At 40.1% G+C, this 22,494-nt stretch overlaps 1 protein-coding gene across 7 annotated transcripts in view; it reads left to right on the plus strand.

Moving 5' to 3' along the window:
• Window positions 1–22,494, plus strand: part of LOC134540105 (protein pigeon) — a 70,344-nt gene that overhangs the window by 40,831 nt on the left and 7,019 nt on the right. For 2 of the 7 annotated variants that reach the window (XM_063382591.1, XM_063382587.1), the window contains exons 13-17: window positions 1,094–1,281; window positions 1,984–2,198; window positions 3,050–3,274; window positions 3,937–4,008; window positions 10,815–11,572. In XM_063382591.1, coding sequence (XP_063238661.1) covers window positions 1,094–1,281; window positions 1,984–2,198; window positions 3,050–3,274; window positions 3,937–4,008; window positions 10,815–10,903 — 789 coding nt within the window. In that variant the 3' untranslated portion in view covers window positions 10,904–11,572. Of the gene's footprint in view, window positions 1–1,093; window positions 1,282–1,983; window positions 2,199–3,049; window positions 3,275–3,936; window positions 4,009–10,814; window positions 11,582–12,056; window positions 16,820–22,494 lie in introns of those variants that run through there. The other 5 variants (XR_010076407.1, XM_063382592.1, XM_063382589.1 and 2 more) reach the window with 4 other exon arrangements.

The following is a 22,494-nucleotide window of genomic DNA, read 5'->3' on the forward strand; positions in this document are numbered from 1 at the left end:
GCTGCACGGGGATGTGCGTGGTCCTCACCGCGCATTGACCGCCTCCCCTCCTTCCCTCTCTGTGACGTCACCCCTCGTATGCACGAGTCCCGACGGGCTGCAGCGTCCACCACCAGTTTACTATCGTTTGTGTCAGCATGCGATTCTCGATCAAGTTCCAAGCCGGGGTGAATAAATTGTCACGGAACTTCATTCATTACCAAAACTATTTGTTCAGATACACACAATTTGTGCGACTGTTGAATTACTCATCTTTTATTGCCTGTAAAGGAAAAGAATACAAATAAATTATGTATTTCCAAATCAGGATGAGTCATAACTTTTGTCCGATTAATTCCTTGATTTTTTTTATTTTTTACACAACAACGTCTCAAATAATGTCATTTGATATGAGATGTATCTATAATTTCGCCAATATCCTAATGTTGAAGTTTACTATTGTCATGTCAAAATAATGATAATGAATAACAAGAAATATTGTACATAACATATAAATGATGAATCCAAGATTTTTTTTATTTGTGTCATTAAAGTAACATCTATGCAAAAAGTAAAAAAAAAAAAGTGATAAAATTTGGCTCATTGTAACAAACTCTTGTGGAAAGATTTTGTTTGATGTGTATCAATAGTGGTGATGGACAGACTGTAGTGGCAGGAGAGGGTCAGGCAGGGGAGGATTGAGAGGTAGCGGACAGAGGGGTGCCGTGAAGCGGGAGCGGCAGAGCTCTCGACGGGACAGTGTGTTTGTAGGCTCTGCGCGTGACTGTGCACGCAGAGATATGGTGCCCAGTAAATGTTACAGTGAACAATGTTGTCTATCATTTCACAGCCCTGCATTATAGTAAGCTTGCAACAGATTTTATTACAATTTTATTCAATAATAATATGTAATCAAAGCAAAAAAAATATACTAAAATTCATTTTAAAACATGATGTTTTAAAATGTGTTACAATTTGGCAACCAATGAAAGAAAACAAGTTTGCATCTGCTAACTCGTGCAGCGTATAGTCTGCTGTGAAGTGCCGTGCTGTGTGCACAGCAAGTACTCTGCTGCGAGGGCTGCCGTGCAAGGTACGTGCCGGGTGGTTGCAGAACCTGCGGGAGCTGAGCATGCACCTGCTGAAGGGCGCGGCCGGCAGGCAGACGCCCATGCACGTCCACGTGGTGGCCACGCGCTACGTCTCCGCGCAGCTCGAGACGTCCCGCCTGCTGTGCCAGCTGCTGTGCCGGAGCGCGGCCGTCGACGCGCGGCTCCAGCAGGAGAGGGGCTTCCCGCTGGTGTGAGTGACCCTCGCGTTCCCTCCGCTAAACCGTACCAGCACCGTGTAACACCACCGAGTAAAACAAAGGGGGGTTGTCTGTAAAGTCGGTTTACGGACGATAATTTCACGCGATAACGTCATAAGAAAACATCGATGAAAAATTTCATATTACTAATAAATAATTATACTTAAAAATGTTTGATCACAAGTCACTGGCGCTTAAAAGTGTTTATTCTCAAGACACTCAATGTCTGTCAAGTTCCGCAGTTCGCACTCCTCACTGGAGCTAGGCTCGACAGTGTTTCGCCCCTTACCTTGCGCCTGTCCACACACACAGTGTCGCGCCACTCAGTCGCTTTCTCACGGCCCCGTCGCTCCGCGTCGCACCACTCTCGAGGCGGTCTCTTAGCTCTTACCCTCTTCGCCGATGTCGCACCCTTCACTCGCGGAACTCTCCGAACTCTTGAAACTTGCTCGGAACTCCCGCGGAGTGGCCGACGAGAGTGGCCATGACGAGTCGTGTCATCCCGGGCCGACCATCTGCCCGAATGGCAGGAGGCGCGGGATGACCCTTGTAATCGGGCCAGGCGCGCGTGGCATGCCTCATGTCAGCGGGCCGCAGTGACACGGCAGGGCGCCAGCCAGCTCCGACCCTGGCAGGTGTTGTGGTTCTGCACTGTGAGCAGTGGGAAGAGTGGAGCAGCAGTGTGACTGGCGCAGGGACCAGCTGGACGAGGGCCGGCGCCTGGTGCTGTTCCACCTGCTGGAGCGCTACCACTACGCCGTGGGCTCGCTGGCCTTCCCGCTGCCCCAGGGCTTCACCTCCTTCTTCACCTACCTGGGCTACCGCGCTCTGCCGCGCCCCGCCTTCCTGCAGTACCTGCAGCGCAGCGTGCTGGAGCTGCACGTCGACGCCCTCAAGGCCATCTTCGCAGGTGCCGTGCCCCCCGACCACCTCCCGTGCCTCAGATAGATATCTGTTGGGTAGGCATTCTCGGGTTTATCCTGTGTCAACCAGTACATTTAATAATTATAGAGATTTGGCTCTTTAAAAATTACGAGTTGATTGACAAGACCTGGCAGCAAAGAGAATCTGTGTCTGTTACAGTCAACAATCAAACCTAACCTAGCAAGTATTTGGGAAAACAAATCTTTGTCGCTGTTTTTTTCCCCCCCTGATATCACTTATACCTGTGCTGATACGTGGTGAGCAGCCAATGTGCGATACCAGTATCAGGTATCGGAACAGCCCTCATTGTGACATCTTCACCCTTAGACGCCACAGATATTTACCAGATTTTTCAGTGTCATTCTCTTTTATCTCTGGTCAATCTAGCAGTTGTTTTTTTCACTTGTGCTTTGTGTCTTCTTGACAGCAAGGCACATATAAATAAAATAATAATAACGAGCACTTGGGGAAGGTGTAGGCTGAGGCATATAGCGAGTAGACATTTCAGCATTTGTCTGATGTGATTGCCTGATTGGTGATAGGTGCATGGTTATGTAACCTTATAAAAGTACGGTGCAAAACTCGCGTGTGTGCAGTTAAATAGTTATTTCCAGTTCATATTACACTTCTTACAATTATACATGTTTAGGCAGTAGTACGTTTGGGAAAGTGAGATTATATTAACAATAACACTTGTTCGTTAACAGTGATTGTCTCATGGAAATGACATGTGCACAATATCCCGTCGTGATTACAAATTACAGGCCCTAGTTCGATGTAACCATGTATAAAGTGTGGTACGGTAGTGGCAGGCAGGTGTGGGCATGCCGTGCGCAGATGTAGAGGACTCGCGCGAGGGCGTGCGCTGGAAGCTGCGCCTGCTGCTGCAGCTGCCGCGCTCGCGGGCCAAGCGCCTGCTGAACCAGTGGGCGCACCCCGTGAGCCTGATGCTGCGCGCGCGCGAGCACGCCCTCGCCGTGCTGTCCGGGCTGGAGGGCACGCAGGCGGCCCGGGCCCGCCCCGCCGCGCCGCGCAGCAGGCCGGCCCCGCTCTACTCCCGAGGTCCGTGCCAGCACCACCACTCTTCTCACTGTCAACTAGTTGCAACACCGGGTTGTTTACTATACAAATGAAAGCATGTCGCATGATTAATTTGTACTTCTAACACAATACTAAATATTTCAACATTTTAAGGAACTTATGAAATCCAAAAATCACTTCATTTTTTAGTTACAACTCAGGGTTTCTACTGGTCATGAAAATCGTGAAAAGGGTCACTAACTAAACAGCAATGGTGCTGAAAGCTTTTGTTAACTTGCAATTTTTTTTTTTTTTTTGATGCCTCACTTCAGTTTAAAGTTGCTAGTTAACACTGACGGTGTCTCAGTGAAACATCACTCGTTCTTCCTTGCACAGTTTTGAAGGTGAGTGTTGGTAAAGACGAGCGAAGGTATCGACCAACACAGCATCTTGTGAACTTTGCTTGGCTCAGTCAAAGGTATTTAATCGTGCAGTCTGTGGTTCGGCAACTGTCGAGTTGTCGACCGTGAACGCTGCCAGCACTTTTAGTTCACTCGTAACATTTCTGTACAGTGTTACCTGTTTTATTCATAGCAGGTGTGTTGTTTGATGATCCGGCATGGACGTACAACTGTACAACTGTACAACTGTTTCATAAGTGCGGAGGCTTGTGGTCTTGTGACGGGGCTACCTTGTTGTTGCAGGGCTCGCTGCCTTCCCTTCTGCTGATAGGTTGTCTCCTCTCGACACTTTCCTTGACCTACTAACCGCTAAAGGTAGGCTAACAAGCTCTCCTGTCTGTGTGTAGCCGGTAACTGCTTCCTGCCTAGTGTTTCCTAGCATGAGCGAGGCAGAGGTACTTATCTAGTCGAGATGTTCCTGTTTCCAGGCTGCATCAACATTTTTAGTGACAATTGGGCATGCCATAATTAATAACATATTGTATTTTCTTGATTAACTAGAAACATTTTATATCTTTCATAATCGTATAAACTTATTTTGAGAAGTGGGTGTCGTGTGTGGAAAGAGTCGAGTGGCATGCGTGGTGAGTGGCATCACATGTCACAGTTGTGACCACGTGTGGTGACGGCCGGCCGCTGCCGCACTGGGACGGTACAGTCATTATGTACAAAACAAAAGTACGTGCCCATGCAAATTTTACTGTTTTTCAAGAGTATTCATGCAAGATGCAGCTGTTATTAATTTTTTACTTCTAAAAAATATCAGTTCAAGCACCATGAAGTTGTGTTTTCAAAAAGGTCAAGAAGCTATGTTTTTTTTTTTCAATTTTTATTTTGCAATTTTATTTTGTTTTAAATGATATACACTAGAGTCCCGTTATAGCGAGGTGTCACGGTTCCGGGTTTGATCCTCGCTATAACTGTGTCCTCGCTATAACCGAATTGGACAAATTTTGGCCCCCAAAAAATAAAAATTAACCAAAAATAGCATAAATATTGTGTTTAAACCTGTATAATTGGAAAATAACAGGTTATATTAACGAAATCTTAATTTCTGTGAGCAGATGTGTGAATTCTCTTTAAAACCATACCCCATAAGTACGGATGCGATCACCGATGGCGTCAAAATAACCAGAATACCCTACCACGCCACGTAAGTATAGCATCTCAGCCCGCGGCCGACGCAGCTTGTCCTGCTATCTATTGTCGACGCGGGCTGTCTGCTGGCGGCCATGTTGGTTCGGGATGTTGCTGACAGGTGGTGCTAGTGTAGCGCGACGATTTAATTCCTTACAAAAAAGCAGGAGTGCGGCTGCGGCAACGCACGTACGCCTCAAACGTAATAGTCGCTGGAAAACTATACTTTTTTCATTTAAAGAAACCTGTCAACTTTTTTAGAAAATAAATTTGGGATTAAACTCAAACCATCACCACCCCTTTCTCGGACAGATACCCCAACAACTGACCGAAACAAAAGTTACAAGAAAACTGCCCTAGCGATTCGGAAATAAATACGGTAGTGCCGACTAGAGGTGTAAAAGTAACGAAAAAATGTGTAACCGTATGTATTTGTTACTATAACAATTAGTACTCGTTACTATGGTTACGTTACTCGTTACTTCTGATACCGCATAACATGCTATGTTATGTTGCAGCAACGAATCCAGCCGTATTGCGTACGCGTACAGTATGACGTCGCGTAAATAATAATAAATAGAATATAAACAATTAACAATATTTGATAATTAATAGTTTTTTTTAACCAAGAAACAATTAAATTTCATTAGAGCGGCTTTTTGATATTATCTCTTTTAAGATAACCAAATAAAAGAAACGTGAAAATACGCGATTATAAAAACAAAAACATACATATTTCTAATTTGTAGAAAATACTTTCTTACGTTGTTTCTGTTCCAATCTCAAACTTTGTCTACACACGGCACAGATAACTAACGGAAGTTTGATAAAAGAAAGAAAGGATGGAATTCTATTTTTAAGCCACTCACTTAGGTGGCGACTGCACGGCTGAAGAATGTGACGCGTCAACGGCAAGATGTCTAGTGGCGAGCGAGAGGGGTGGAGATAAAGCAGACAAATAACAAAAGCGCGCTACAAGCGATCACGCCGTAAATTCCTCAAAAATACCTCGTTATAGCCGTGTTCTCGCTATTACCGTGCTCGCTATAACGTGATTCTACTGTATACCAATGCCTGTGGTATACACATCACTACACTTCTGTAATGGTTCCAAAATATTACATTTTAGTGATATAATGTATCCAGTGCATGATAAGAGAACTAAGTTACACAGAATGAAATTTAAAAAGATAATTTTTGACAAATAATGTTGTTATCCTTTTAATTTTAAGTAAATATGTACCTACTAATAGGTTTCACACTAAAACCATGCAAACTACATATATTTACCATCTCTGGCCCACTCAAAATAGGTATTGATGTGATTTGAAGTAGCATTTTTTCCTAAAGTTAGTGTTTGAAGATGTTTTTCTGTCCGGAAGAGCAGTTCCACGGGAGGTTGACGAGAGTGTAATGGTGGAGTCCAGGACTGTGCAACCTACCAGCAGGCTTGGATGTTCCAGATGCCGTCGCCGTAGGCAGACTTGGGGCCGTGAACTGGTGGCTTTTTATGACTTGAGTTTTTCATAAGTCACATTGAATCATCCTGACACAACATTTGAAATATAGTACGAAATAGACTGCTAATTAAAAAGTGGTAGCTCACACTTCTCAATCACATCTTATCAAGTAAAAGTTTAATTTAATTTAATAATACTATTTTAAAATCATGTAGAGCCTGTGTACCTTCCTGGACACAGCAGCGGTACATGTAGTTCCTCCCGGGCGGGGTTATGCGTCGGGATAATGAACAGTTCAGCCACACACATTTCCCAGTAAGCGACCACTTTTTTCGCTAGGCTGGTGAAAGTAACCTTGCATTTTCAATCCCTGCATTAAGTTTTGCACTATGATCATATGCTTGCAAACCAGGATGGGATGAATAATCTTTAAAAGAATAAATCAACTTAAAAAAATTTGGGGAAACTCCGTCTGTGTTACGTATGGCCTGCTGAGAGTACATTTATTGAATATACGAACTGCTTTGAAGTTATTCCAGCGCACACCCGAAAAGGTCTGGCAATTTGGTATGATAAACAGGCTTTCTTTGATTTAAAAATTATTTTAATTTGTTTTAAAATGCAGGATCCTTCAACAAATAGTCATCACATTATCTTGAAGAAACCTTGAGCAACTTCTGAGCATTTCATTATAGCAGCTGTGATCGTAGTCTCACAAGAGCCTAAATAAAGCCTGTCACTTCATACATTAGGGATTCCATTAAAGAGAAAAGTAATATAAGTCTCTCAAGAGGCATTTAGTTGCCTGGAACTATCATATTAAAACATTTCAACTACAATTCAGTAAAAAAAAACATAAATTTGACACTGCTCTCTCATAGCTTCAGTGTTTTTTCTAATATTGCAATGTATCAGTTAAGAATCTTATCTCTGGTTGTGTAAAAAAAAAGTTTCAACATTATTTTGGTAGGTTTGCCGAGATTTTATGGTAGTATTGATAGGAAGCTTTGTAATGTAACACTGTAAGAAACTGTCATGTAGGACTTAACTGCATGTTTCTGTTTGATGCGCAAGATCTACGGCGGTAAAACTTTGGTTCGTTATTAAGCATATTCGACTCTGCCACAATTTATCCTTTTTTTAGGTCTTTTATCCTGTTAGGTCCTTTTAGGTGAAGCCAAACACAGGAACGGCTGTGATGGAAGAGTTGGTGCGTCTTACAACTGCCGGTGCGGGAATAGTGGTCATGGAGGGGGGAGGCTTCTCTTCGTGGCTTTCTCCCCCCTTGTCCGCTTCCTGTGTTAGAGAGAGAGAAGTATTTTTGGTAGGACCTTCCAGAGGTTCCTGTTAGAACTGCGACCTCAACAACCTTCACCCTCGGGAGCACTCGTGCCACTAGCCTGCCAACCCGCTAGCTGACCATTTAGTAGTAATAAGCAAGCATTTATTTGAACACCCAAGCCAATCACCCTGCACCAATCCCCTTAAACAGTCGAACCAGATTTTATCTCATGTTGTAAGGTTGTGAGTACCCGAAGTTCTTCTTACATACAAGTTCACTAAAAACAATTATTTATTTATTTACCATGTACACAAGTGTTTGGTTTCACAGAAAACACAATCATTGTCCAAAGCTGTGCTGTAATAATTGTACAAATGGAGGCTCATTATGCAGCATTCCAACATAGTATCACGTCTCGGCATATTCAGTCAGTGACCTTATATAGTAGCAGTTTATCATGACCGTGCAGCAATGGAAAGAATTCACACATGAAGCATCTGTGGGATTCGGAGAAGGTTGACTAGCATGTGCAGTGGGGACCTTCATAAGAATTGTGGCGTTGAAACGACAAGAGAGTGTGCAGGCGACATGCCGGGGAAAACAACGCAGTCCAATCAGTCTTTACCTCAGTGTTTTACTGTCACTGGCCAAGTAAACGTATTCGCCCGGTATAAATCGACAGAAAGTAGCATTCGCCAGTCGACCGAACAACACAAAAGTTTAAGTCTTCAGTACAGCCAAAAAGGCTGTTTCAGTTTCATTAAGCAAACTATCAAAATCTTAAATTTACAAAGAACTTTGATAACACAACTATCCAGAGACCGCTGTAAATTGGCTGGTACCTGTTTTCGTCAATTCACAGCCACTGAACTTACTTGCTGATCGTATAGTATAACCAACATTTCCAAAAACAGGTTAATTCCACAAAAAAAATTGCCTTAAGTTAGTATTTAGTAATAATTATAGTCGTTCGAATCCCTGTTGCCCTGCATTGGACACATAAATTTCTATACTGTAAACTACAACCTTTGCAAAGTTGTCAAAATATTTGGCATTTGACAAACGTAATCGAACTGTAAGTTTAATGAGCGCCAGCACAACTTCCAGTGTAAATCTTGACTTCAAGTGATTCATTTTTAAATTAAATAGATATCCACACTTTGATGAAATGAAGTTATCAGAGTAATAATTAACCTTTCAAATCAAAAGCAGACACAGAACTTCACAATATAGTTACCTTTCGATATCTGCAAAGCTATTTTCCATGAAAACTATAAATACTACTATGAAGTTGGTCTCTATAACATTCAAAATTCACTTATATATATGGACTACTAGCCAGTGACTTACAAATAGGATTTTTATGCACAATTTAAGTTTAACACTAATCATCGAATCAAACTCGGACTAACTAACAATGTAGGGCAGTGGCTTTAATAGAAAATGAAACTCTTGCTTCTTGGGTAATCATTGGGTGTTTATGTGAGAGAAATAATAGCAAATAGCAAATCATTCAATCTGTTCATAGAAACAAAACCAAATGATTTAGATACTGTAATAGAGAACAGTAATAACTTGGTAAGCAAACTATTAAATTTGAATGTTATCAAATTTAACATTAACTAAGGCCTATTTTCAAAACTACAATCATCTAGTAAATACCCTGGATGAAACATTCAGTCATCACCAGTACAAAATACCATACTTATGCATTAACGTCCTTCGTACAGTTTTCAATTCTCTTCAGTAAGGAGCCCTCGGAAGGTGTCGACTTGTAGATTTCAGTAATTCCCTTCACTGATTTGCTGACTGTTGAGGTAGAATCTACGATGCGTCCGAGACACTGTGAACTTTTTGACGACACTAATGTTCACTTGTAGCATATCACTGCTTGCGTATTGTTGAAGTAGAAGCCACGAAGTGTCATAGAAAGTTCTGCAAACTATTCGATGGCAATAATATTGTGCCGGAAATTAGGAATTTCGACACTTTTTTTTCTAATTTTATTATAATTTTAAATTATTTTTTGAAATTTTATTTGCTCTATAATTTTGTTACTAAAGGGCGATTTACAATTTGTTAGTCTGGTGTACTCCCCTAAGTTAAACTTTGTGCCAGTAGTCTGAAGCACCTTTCCCAGAGACGTATCTGATATTTTGCAGATCTAATACTTTGCTGGCAGCCAGCTTAAAATTTCCCTCGCTTACAGGCACGTCCCAGGTCTGTAACATTACTTCACTTCATGACTAAAACCGCCTACAGCAGCTATGGACGAGCTGTTACCATTTCTCAGAGGCGAGCTGACCATAGCCTTTACTGTCACGAATACGTATTAGGTTCACTCCCCTGGAAGCACGTCATGGACGCTTGTTCCCAGCGTTGTTGCGTTTTCCCCCCCCTCTTTAGTTCTAAGAATTCGCCTAAGACTGGTCGGTCATACACCCCAGCAGACAGCGACTGTCTCCAAGGACGCCTCGCATAAAAAATGTGTGTGCCAAGATGGACCACCCCGCGACACCTAGCGGCAAATTCGCGAAACTCCCTGCCAACTTACCCTGTAGGCCGCCAGAGCGCTGCACTAGACTGCGCCCTTTATTCCCTTGGTAAAGCAGAAGACGCCTTGGGCGAGTCGATTCTTTTTTTTTATTTCAGATACCTCTCAACAGGTAGCGCTAAAGTCGGCCAGTACTACCAACGTCGAGACATCAGTCAGAGTTTTTTTATGATGCCCACTCGGGGAACTTCGGGACCTTTCGGTCCGGACTCCTAGCCCCCTCCCCTCCACTATTGATTCAAGATTTACTTTTAATTACGAGACGCGGTTCTCCGCGGGACACTTCGCGTCGCGACTGCAGACGGACCATTTTGCGATTATCGGCGAGTCGACGAGACACTGCAAGACTTCCATCCGGCCGCAACCGACTATGTAGTTGCCTAAATAAGGGATGCTATCCCTATAATCTTTTCAAGTAGTTTAGTCTGTCTGCATAGTACAAAATGCAATAGTTATTTTTCTTTTAACTTTATTTTTTTTGAAATGAAGAAATCAACCGCGCCCAGTCGCGTAATCGCGGGATCCAGTTCCTGGCGGGCGACGCATCAGTAAACAGAAGCCAACTCCCCTGTCTGGTGAGTGATGATCCGTGACTTTCCTCAACCTCCCCTTAACTTTTCCGGGCATTTTCTGCCCCGTATACTGTCTGTGTTCAAGTTCTGATCAGTTTTGATTCGGACTGTTCCAGACAGGGTCCAAGAGCCGGACGCCGAATTGGCATTTTCATCTCCCTTCCACAACAGGACACAAGCGCCCTGGCATCATGTTCCCGCGTGATCTCCGGGACACGAAGCCCTGACCTCCGGTGCTTCTGTATCTTTTGGCCCTTTTTTGAACTTTCTTTAAATTACGCCATCAAACAAAGTTAATAATACAAACATAATCTCTGGACTTTAAGTATATATCCTGGGATTATTTAAACATATTTGTATTTTTTTTATTGGTTTATGTATTTTTAGTAAATGAAACTTTTGATAATTCCATGTATGGCCGGCCATTAATTTTTTTTTAATATACCTGAGAGCAGTTTAAGAATGTAATTAATATTGTACGTTAATATTTTCTTGTATCTGTTATAAGTTTCCTCAGTATGGAGTAATTATATTTCAGACGGAATCACACCTTGTTTTTTTTGTTCATTTCTAATAAACTGGTGAAACCTAAAAAGATCCACCTAGCAAGGCAAAGATGGTAATCAGACCGTGGTTTGCTGCTACAAAAATAATAGCAGTTAGCATGGTTTGAACCTTGCTACATTATTTGTGCGTAGAATTTAGTCATTTCTCTTGTAGTTTGCATATCATTATGGTAGAAATAACCATGCATTGTGAAAAGTCCTCGGACGGTAGAATTATGTAGTTCCAGGTATCCAGACTTCAAAGACTGCCAACATTAGTAAAGTTCGAAGAGAGTGACTTCAGTTGAAAGTTTGCTTAATTCTTATTGAAAGTTCAGGTACGCAAAACTATTTACATCCATTCATTTCTCGAACATAACTTTTCAATGTTTTAAGTTCTATACTGGTGTATAAGGGCATAATATATGCCAAAACTGCACACTAAAGTCATCAACGCCCAAACTCATTCAGTAATGAACACATTCTGACTAAATGTTCTAAAAAAAACGAAACATTCTTCTCTCGTTTATTTCTTACATAGCACAATTCGTAAATAATCAAAACCAAAGGAATAAGTTAGCATACAGATTCATAGAGCAAAAGTTTAATCATGAAACAAAATTACTTTTTGCAATAACTTGATTAAAATACCAATTTTATTAATCTATGAATGAAATTAAATTATCATTTAATATATTTTCCTTTGAATAGTTGTCTTCACAGTACCCTTAAACTGCACATTGTAAGCATGTTGTGACGTTATGGAAAGTGTGTGTGTATCTGATCAGTGCTGCGTACGTGACATGTTCGCAGCTAGTCTGACAGAACTGGATTTTGGTCTGCTGGTTGAAGCCACCATCACGTCGACGGAAGACTTCTTGTAGTGATCGCATGTCGAGAGAGCGGCCAGGCGTGGTACAGACTGTGCTGACGTCAGGGAAGTCATTGACAACTCTGCTGTTTGAGGGGGAAATTGACGTGTTTGATTTGTAGCACATTCCGTTTAGTTACCGTACATTTCAGTCAGGGTGAAAGTGACCTCCATGGTCTTGCTAACTTCTTGCGTCAGGCGACTCTGAATGTCCGTCTTCATTCTCATTTATTGTAGCGCCCAGCTATTAAGTATGTTTTCTAAGTTTTATTTTTGCAAAATTACTAAGTTGTTTGAAAAATATAAAATTAGGTTAGGGTAAATGTATAGTTTTAATATACATACAGCATGGAATTATTTTCATTGCAAAAGAGCGTATATATACATTATTTAATATGTGCCATTTCACAGCCTCTAATTGTACTTATTATTCATGAATAGGTAGAGATAAGATTATATGGTGAATTGCGATAAAACCGAAATATCACAGAAAAGCATGGACCAGGAAAAATTATTTAATTTCTTTGATAGTGCATCTCTTGTTGAATCACTTTTAAACAACAAATGCTAGCCAATTAATTTTTATTGTTCTGAGTATCTATTTTACACAAATTTATTACAAATTAATTTATCATTAAATTGCAGCGTATGAACATTGCATTACACTATTGTGGTGGTATCAGTATCACAAAACAGAATTTATCAAAATAAAAAAAATAAAACTGAAATCTTCTGTTTTAAAAACAAAATTGGACTAAAAATAAAACCATAAAATCTAGTCTCAATGAATAGGTTGTACATTAGCTTGTTTCTGTTAACGTTAATGGGTATTTGTTGTAAATGTAACAGTCGTATGTTCCCTGGCTTCAGTCTGAAAGCATGGCTATATGTGGTAGTTATTCCTTATCAAACACTGACTTGTCCTACACACCATCTCAGTATTCTTCACCAGGCAGTGGTGCCACCTGTCCACTGTCACCTGCAAACCTACTGTTAGCATCTATGGTGCATTTGGTATGGTATCATACCATATTCATGTCCTATTCAGTGTAAGGATTATTCATTTTTGGTTAGTGAGGTATAATTTAAATTTCATACTTATTTATTAGGACTAACTGAATTTTGTTTCTAAGGTTTGTCCGACTGTAACTCGAGGCAACCATTCCTCTGTGGTAATCATTAACGTGACGACTATTTTTGACGAAATGTACTAACAGCAAGTTTGCCCCAAGTCCATAACAAACCTGCGAAATGAAACACAGCTGAATAAGTCTGCCAGACAAGTTAACAAGCTTATGACCAGCTGTAAGTCTTGACTTGGCAGTTGGCAGCACTGCTTGGAACAACATAGTTTTATCAGGAGTGACATTTTCTATGACCATTTCCATGTTTTAGTCACTGTGAAAGTCTTAGAAAAGCACAAAGTTGATCTCAATCTAAGACTGCTTGTTTATAGTTTTTGCAATCTCATAATTGCACCTTTAAATTTAAAAAAATTGTGATAAAATTGCAAGCCAAAAATGCAGTTATGTTTGTATTGAGTTCTTACTAATATTGTGGTTCCTTTGTACTGTATTGTTTTAAATTATTTTTGTGATTGAGGAAAACAAACCTAGTACGTAATATCTGATGCTGTTTACATCAGTAAATAATACTTGAATAATTACAGTGATGTAATAACTTCTTGTTACAGTTTTGACTAGGATTAAATAATACAGCTTAGGCTATGAATGATGGCAAGGGAGGTAGCGGTCATCATCCAGAAGTGCCGTCTCGGCCAGAGCGTTTGCTCGCGCGCGGAACTGTCGAGGGAGCGTGGTGCGGCTTGCAGGCGACTGTGACTCGCTGACTCACGAGACGTAGCGTGTCCGAGAGACAGGATTGTGAAAGCAACCTGCAGCTTCTGTCGTCAATGAAACGCACACTATTTACAACTACGCACAAACATTTTGTTTTTCATGAACCACTTTTATGCTCGCAGCAATAAAATCGTGGAGATCAATGTGTTCTCTGCACCAGCGTTGGCAGTGGAAGGCACAGAAGACGAGTGCCGAGGAACGGGGAACACCGGTTAGGCACCTTGCAGGCACCAGGGTAGGCAACACCCGTGCAGATGTGAACAGAAACTGGATCAGAATTGTGGTTCTGATCCAACCACAAACAGCAAAATTGATAAAATGGAATATTATTTCCTCTGTTTTCACAGGCATATCAATTCAAAGAAATTTAATTTTGGATTTAGAAGAAAAAATTACAATAGTTCAATTCAAAAAAGGCCTACACACTGGAACTACTATCAGTTCATTGAGAACGTAGTAATATTACAGACAATTCCTGTAGTACAGTAAATTCCTGTTACGAAGTTTTGTTAAGGTTACTTATATATTTAGACTTATTAACAGCAAAATTTTATTTAAAGTGTAATATTGTATGTATTTATAGGTCTATCATTATATTTTTATAACTTATTATAAAGGAAATTTTCTCAAGTGAGATTTTCTTTGAAAGGTATTACTGTATTTGATTAAATAAGGTTGGTGCTTCACAAGCTAGGTTATCAGTTAATGTATGCGCACACATTGTGTGACAAATCACACTTTGAAATATGGTGCAAAAAAATTTTTTTCGACACAGTTAGGTTTTTTAATAGTGAAGGTTCAAATTCAAATTTTCTCATCTAAATCTTGAGGAACGGTAATAGGATAGATAGGCAAGACAAGAAACACAAACTCCAGACTTGTCAGGGTTTAATTAAAGAATTAAATACATTTCTTCCAATATTTTTCTTTGAATCCTTTTCTTCGAATCTCACATCTTTCAAATGGGAGATTTTAGATGGATCCATCTCTAATTTTAAATCAACGACATAATTCTGGTGAACTGCATCAGCGAACAAGGTTCTCAATTCCAATAGACAAGTGGAGGTATTTCAATGAACCAGGTACATCGTGCAAACGATGCCCGACAGGACAAAACATGCTTACGGACTCACTCAAGAAAAACTAAACTCACGAGAACAAATATCTTCAAGAGCCAAACAGTAATTACAAACGGACAGCACAGCTCATTTATCTGGTGTGCGTGAGGAGTGGACAGAATGTCGGCTAGTTCCTCAAGCGAACATTGAGGTTTGCCTTGGAGAGTGACGTGAGTAGTCGGCAGATTCAGCTCGTTCTTCCAGGCACTGCATCATTGCTGGTGAAACTACTGCATGTTTGAACACTGCAGCGGTATCCTAGGCAGTTGCTACTAGAGGCTTGTTTTTGCTCAGCAGTTCAAACATGTATCTTAATAAGTAGGCATCAAATATTCATAAAATCAGAACTAATGTATAACATAATAAGAGAATTTCAAGAAACAGCATAAAGAGAATTTTAATTTAGCTTCAAATGATTTTAAGTTTTTAATGTGACGTCTTAGCTCTCGGTATACAGTAGGAGGGTTTCGTGCATGGAACGGAAATGTATAACCACCACAGTGCTGCCACCTATGGCGAGTGGCACGAACCAAAGTTTACAAAGAAAAAGGGAAAAATTCATAGTATTAACTATTTAATGAATATTTTAACAAGATGGGTAGTATTTTAATAAAATTCCTTGTCGAAAATCATGTTGAAAGCCCTTTCTCGTTTTTATCAGAGCCGTTTCATAACATAATTTAAAGTTTCAGTCTGCGGATGGAATGATTTGATACTCCATTCAGCTGCTCCTGCAGCGATTCCTTGCGGTGGTTGCTGAAACTAAGATTCACATCCAGAAATTTAGTTGAAAACACAATTTGCATGTACATATTTGTTACGTTCGGCATTATTTTAAAGAATTCTACATTCTACATGAGAACACTTGAATTTGCTCATTACCGAGATTAGATGTTACTCATCTCTGGCGACTACTTGTAAGACTCTCTCACATTTTTTTTTGCACAAATATGATTACAACACTTATTTTTGAAGTGAATATCACATGAAATGAAATATATTTTTATTTTATTATCAATTATATATGGTATTATTTTTTTATATCATACCAAATAAACACTCAACAAAATGTAATATTCCCATGGTAAAATCAACAAATGTTCTGATTCCAACTGTTTATATTTTTTCTTGGTGTGTTACTGCACTTTTAACATCCGAAAGTTTCAGGGTAATGTTGTGAACGTTTGCCATAATTGCTAGCGACAGCCAAAAAAAACTATACATTTTGTATTGTATCAGTAGCTATATGTATTTTAGTCAAATAGAATATTGTGATTGAAAAAATACTACCAAGGTTATTATTTTATAGTCAGTATTTTCAATTGTTGTACAGTTGTTTAGCATTTAAGAATAGTTCTAAGAGAAATTTTAATTATTATGGAAGAAAATGAAATACATTATTCTTGTTGTTGTACAAGAAAGCCAGGCCCGAGACGTGTCAGCCTTGCTGATGTGTGACTGATGTCACATGCATCTTCCGCTACAGTCTCTACTTGTCTCCAACATCGTGTGTGGTGTTCATGTCTCGTGAATGCTATGAGATCAGTGTATATTTGTATGTAAGTCTTCCTGAGCATGTGTGTGTCAATGTTCTGTTCCAGTTGTTCACAGTATACTACTTATGCTTGAAAACTATTCCAATTTTCTAGTCATAGCTGGTTCAAATATGTTCAAATATGTTGGTCAGTGTACAAAATAAAAATAATAAATAGGTATGCTTTGTTTGAAGAAGTATTTTCATTTAATGGCAGTTTGCATGACGCCAGCCAACCACGTGTTGGACCCAGCAGAGTGTACATGATCCCTCATTTCATTTTCACCAGTTGAGTACATGAATCAGTTACGTAGCATGTTTAGTTTGTAGAGATGGACGAGTTGAGGTTTTTTGGCTTCGAGTCGAGTCGAGCCGAGTTTAGCAATTCATATTTCGAGTCGAGTCGAGTTCGAGTCACCAAATTTTTGAAGAGGTCGAGTCAGTTCGAGTTTCATAATTTTATAATTTTTTGCGTCGAATATGATAAATAAAATATTATTACACCCATTGATATAAAAATGGTGTATCCAAGATGCATCTGCATTATTTAAATATTTTAAATGATTAATTAGAAAATCATTATGTTATTTAAATATTTTAAATGATTAATTAGAAAATCATTATGTTATTTAAATATAAAAAACTAAGCTTTATTTCAACATGATTTCACAGTATCTTTAATGTAGCTATCCTAACCAAATCAACCGTCCACAATGTTTTAAAGTATTTATAATGTAGCGAACCTAACCTAATTGACCATAGTTATCATGAGTTGTCCAAAATAAACATTCACGGACACACTGCTAACGAAAAATATGGCGGCGTACAAATAAATACCGTTGCCTTGTTTATGGTATTTCCTTTTATCAACACCGCCATATTTATTTACAATGAACAAAAAAAAAAACGAAGATGTACGATCGGGAGTTTGGCTCTTTCGTCTGTGAAAAGAAGGCTTCCCGAGGTACGTAACTTTTTTTCCCGATCCACCGGCAGATCCCCACACGAACAAACAGCTCAAGGCATATAGGCCTTGTCACATTGTCACATTCTCAATGTAAATACACTTTTCGCGGCAAGATTATTCGCCCGGAACTTGTTACAACTACAAGAATATCAATATGTTTTTAAATAAATATTTCATGCATTTGATTTGGCGATCAGTAACTGATTGCCAAATAATATGCATGAGCGTTGTTATTATTATATTTTATTCAAACAAAAGGAAAGTAATTTTATCCTAAACGTTATTGACACGCAGCGCTGCGTAGCGGAGCACAGCTAATTTTAGGCTGTGTTCCAAACAGGTAAACATGCGTGCTCACGTACTCGCTCTCAGAAGTGACTTCACGAGAGTGTTGTTCCATATAGTCGAGTGCGTTTGAATGCATGCTCGTTGCGTACTCTCGTAACCATTGTTTGTTTACGTTTACGTCTGGACTATTGATCTAAAACAATGGCAAATGAACAATGCACGTTTCATTGTAAGTACCTGTTCGTAATTAAACAACACGCGATGTGTTCATGTGATCTGTAAGACGTGGAACAAATATGCAACAAAGATTAACAAGTATGATACCGGTAATAGCACGGAAATTGACCCGGAGGTACAGGTTAGGATAGTTAATTTTAACATGATGAAACATAAACATATACATACATGCATTTAGGTGATGGATAAACCAACGTACATGTCTTAATGAAGCTGTTAGCATTGTACATTGTTGTAGGAAACCTCATACGCATGGGTGTGTTTACTTTGGAGTATGGTTGTGTTCCAAATGGCGAGCACGCATGGAGCATGCACTTTGCACGCAAGGAATTGTGGGTGTGAGTATGAGCACGAGTGCAAGTGCGAGTGCAAGTGCGAGTGCGGATTATTTGGAACACAGCCTTAGTTCCAAAATGCAAGGCTGGCTGGCCTTACACGCAGCCATTTTCACGCATCACGGTTTGGTGTTATTTACTAAATATTACAATATAATTATTTTATGTTTTTATTTTTAGGTTACGGAAATCTCTTGTTTATACGAGTTTTTATAAACGGGGCACGATAAACGTGATGATTATTAATACATGTGCGTTTTGCAACATATTTTTCTTCAGTGAAAATCCATTTGACGTATTTTGTAAACAAATGCGGTACCGTATTTGAAGTAAACACAGGATGAAAAACAAAATGAAAACAGTGCACGCTGTTTTCCAAGCCTTTTTTTTTAATATATAAAATGGTCATGTGACATAATTTTGTCCTATAAACTGTCGCCACTATCGACAAAATCACGTTACGACGTCACGTTCATAAATGAAGGTAGGCCTAGGTTTGGTTGCACTTGTGCCTATTTTAGCGCCGTAGCACGGTACCTAGCAGGCAAGGTTAGGTTTGCACGGGATTTGTTTTGTTTAAAGGTCATTATCATTTCTTGCTGTATTAATGACTTGGCGAAAACGTTAAGACAACCTATAATAAAGTGCTATAATGTCACTATGCTGGTACTAGTCTCGAACTTGATAAAATATGTGACTCGGTTTTCGAGTCGAGTCAATCTGACCCAACTCGGCTCGGCTCGACTCGATAAACCAAGACTCGACCCATCTCTATTAGTTTGTATTGCGTTCAACAAAAAAAAAAAAAAACTTCCATTATATTGTTACTTCTGTCAACACTGAACCTGTCAGCTGTCACTGGAGGAAGAGAAAGTGGAAATGAGAATGGTGATAATAAAATGTATGTGCGTGGAAGGGGAATGGATTTGAATTCACCAGGATTATTTACTTGTATATCCCTATATATTCTTTGTGGATATCAGCATGCTGAAGGCACACGTCTGCATGTAGGGTGTGGAGTCCTGTTTCAGTGAGACGTGAAGAGGTTCATACTTGAAAAACAAGAATAGGGGGTTCAAGATTCACTGAGCAGTTTTTATTATTGAAATAAAAGTGAAAATCATGGTGCTGACGTAACTTTTCTGAACCATACCCTAGAAATAAAACCATATCTGACCATATCGGGGATAAGACTTTAAAGTAGCTTCCGGTTTTGTTGGCTATTGCTTTGCATTCATTCCTAACTTCCTCTAGGCGAACACTTCTGTTCACAGTCTTACCAACTTCGCTCTACAGTTTGTCTTAAGTTCTCTATTTATGTTCATTTTAACTTTAATAAATTATCAAAGTCTTCAGTTTCAATGTACACAAATTTTTTTTTAACAGTTTGAACAGTTTGAAATTAGAACCCACTACTGAGATTCAAAGTGCTACATCGACCTACGGCCGGGACTTACCTTTATCGCATAACCATAATGCATCTGGTCACTCAATGGTCGTAGTTGCTTCTGGCTTTTGATGCCCGCTCCTGATAGCATTTTGTTTGTTTGCCTCAATAATGTATGCTTTTCCCATGTGCTGATTTTGAAGCCTGCACATCGCCGATTGGATGACGGTTTTCTCCCTCTCGCTTCCTGCGTCACTATCCCCACTCGCTCAGCTCTGCTGACCTGCTGATTGTTCCCTGCCAACTGCCACCCGTGGCAAACACACCTCTGTCGCACTATCGCGAGCAAACACTTGTGTGACCGGGTGCCAACCCTGTAAACTTACTGCCGTCCTCACTGGCGCCTCGTTCCCCAAGCTTGCCCTTGTTGCTCAGGTTTATTTACTATCAACAATGTTGTGATGTCGCCCTCTCAGATAAGACTCAGGTACGGACATCCCAGATGGACCGGGAGGGCTCTGCTCTTGGCAGTTAGGGGAGGGGACCAGCAGGTTTATAAACACAAGGCTCAAGATGGTAAATTTATGTGTATATGTATGAAGTTAATGTGTGTGTGCGTGCGCGCATGCGTGCGTGAGAACATATTATGTATAGACATTATTTACAACTTTAATTTATTATATTGCGACCTCATAATGCTGAAACTACTACCCTTTAAAAGCAACAGGCGGCAGTTGGAAGAACATTATTTAGAAGCTCAACACGAGAGCCACTGTACAATCCTTCACGATGCAAACACGTAAAGAAAATTCTGCTATAGACATATGAATTGGGCCTGGGGGGTTGGGGGGGGAACAAGTAAATTTAATATTTTCCCCCCCTCAACCTAACTTATTTGTCAGTGTCTTCAAAGGAGGGGTCGTGCTGGGATCAGCGGTGCGTCGTGTGCAGGGATTGGCAGCCCTGGCAGTAAGTGAAGCCTGTGTGACCCTGGGCACAGTCCGGCAGCGTGCTCAAGGCAAGCACTAAGCCAGCACAGTATCTGGTGTTCCAGCCAACTAACAGTTACTAGTTAGCTCCTGAAACTCATAAATACAGGAGAGAATTATTGGGTACTAAAATTAAGTTAATTAGATTTTAAATTAAATCGTGTGTTGCTGCAATGGGCCACACTCCAGCCAGATGAGTCAGTCGGCTGTTAAGGCCCCGCCTACCCGGGCACACACACTGTGCGCAGAGCTTCAGGAAAAACAACGCGATTTCAAAACTGCTCAACACATCCGAGTACCCCACCACATACCGCACCAGTTCAGGGTGAGACTGGCTCAAGACGCAGAGCGTGTGGTCTCTCAACCAAGCTGTTCTCATCGCAAGTCTGCTAGTCGAAGCTAAGATTGCAGGGGCCCATCAGCTTGGGTGGAGATCTGCAAGGAAAATTATTAAATTGGTTAGAGATACAAAATATTTGGTAATATTGTTCATAAATAAACTTACAAGTTTTGTTCGATGAATATTTTTTTACCATTAATCCATCATTATTGAGATAAAAGAAGTTAAGAAATTTTTGTAAGATGTGGGAGTCTAACATGGGACATAATTATTTTAAATCATTATTCTGCTGTTAGAAGTGATCGTAGTTACCTGTTTTGTTGCAGTGCCACATGAACAAAAAAATTGAGGCCATTAATCATTGGTAAACACAAGACTCCCAGGTGCTCCAAGGGAGTTTACCTATGCTAGTAACACCTGTGCATGGATGACGAGAGAACTTGTCTCAAGTTGGCTGGTGAAAACTGATAAAGGATATAAAAAAGAAGAAAAATTCTTTTGTTAATAGACAACTGTGCAGCACAGTGTTGATGTTTGACTGGAAAACATCAAACTGATGTTCCTGCCACCGAACTGCACATCTCAGTTGCAGCCCCTTGATATCAACACAGTATTCAGAATGCCAAGGCACATGGTCGAAAATGTCTTGGTTGACAGTGCCCACCAACATGAATGTTCGCCAGGCAATTGATATGATCACAGGTGGATGGTGGAATGTTCAACAAGAAACTATTGCCAACTGCTGGAGGAAGTCTGGCATTGTAAACTGTAATGCTGACGAGCTCACTGCAACTTCACCAGACCAGGATGCAAGCCGCACCACAGCACAAACATGCGAAAGCAATGACATTGACCCTGAAGTATGGCAAGAAGTGTCAGACTCCATGCAGTGTGACGCTGTTTCATTCACAGACTGTGTCTCTGTGGATAATGAAATAGTGTTGACTGACAGCGACATCATTAGTGAAGCCATTCTATCACAGTCATCAAAAGCTGAATCAGATGATGATTCTGAATGTGAGGAACCGCCTGTGACAGCTAAGGAAGCTATTTCGAGCTTAGAAAAACTGAACAAATTCATCTTTAAGCACAAAAAGGTTCCAGAAGAGATCAGGAAATCTTTCTATGATATAGAACATTTTTTTCAACAGAGCATCATTTTAACTCAAAAACAAACTGAAATAACAGATATAAAAAAAAAAAAAAGAATTAACTTAAGTTTAGCAGGAACACCAATGTTTAAACTGATGTCACATCTCCGCCAAATGATGTTGTATCTTATAATAACACTATGTTTGATTTATTTTATGATTTTTCTCTTTATAA

The sequence above is a fragment of the Bacillus rossius genome, chromosome 16 (genome assembly GCF_032445375.1).
Source record: "Bacillus rossius redtenbacheri isolate Brsri chromosome 16, Brsri_v3, whole genome shotgun sequence".
Taxonomy (NCBI): Eukaryota; Metazoa; Arthropoda; class Insecta; order Phasmatodea; family Bacillidae; genus Bacillus; species Bacillus rossius.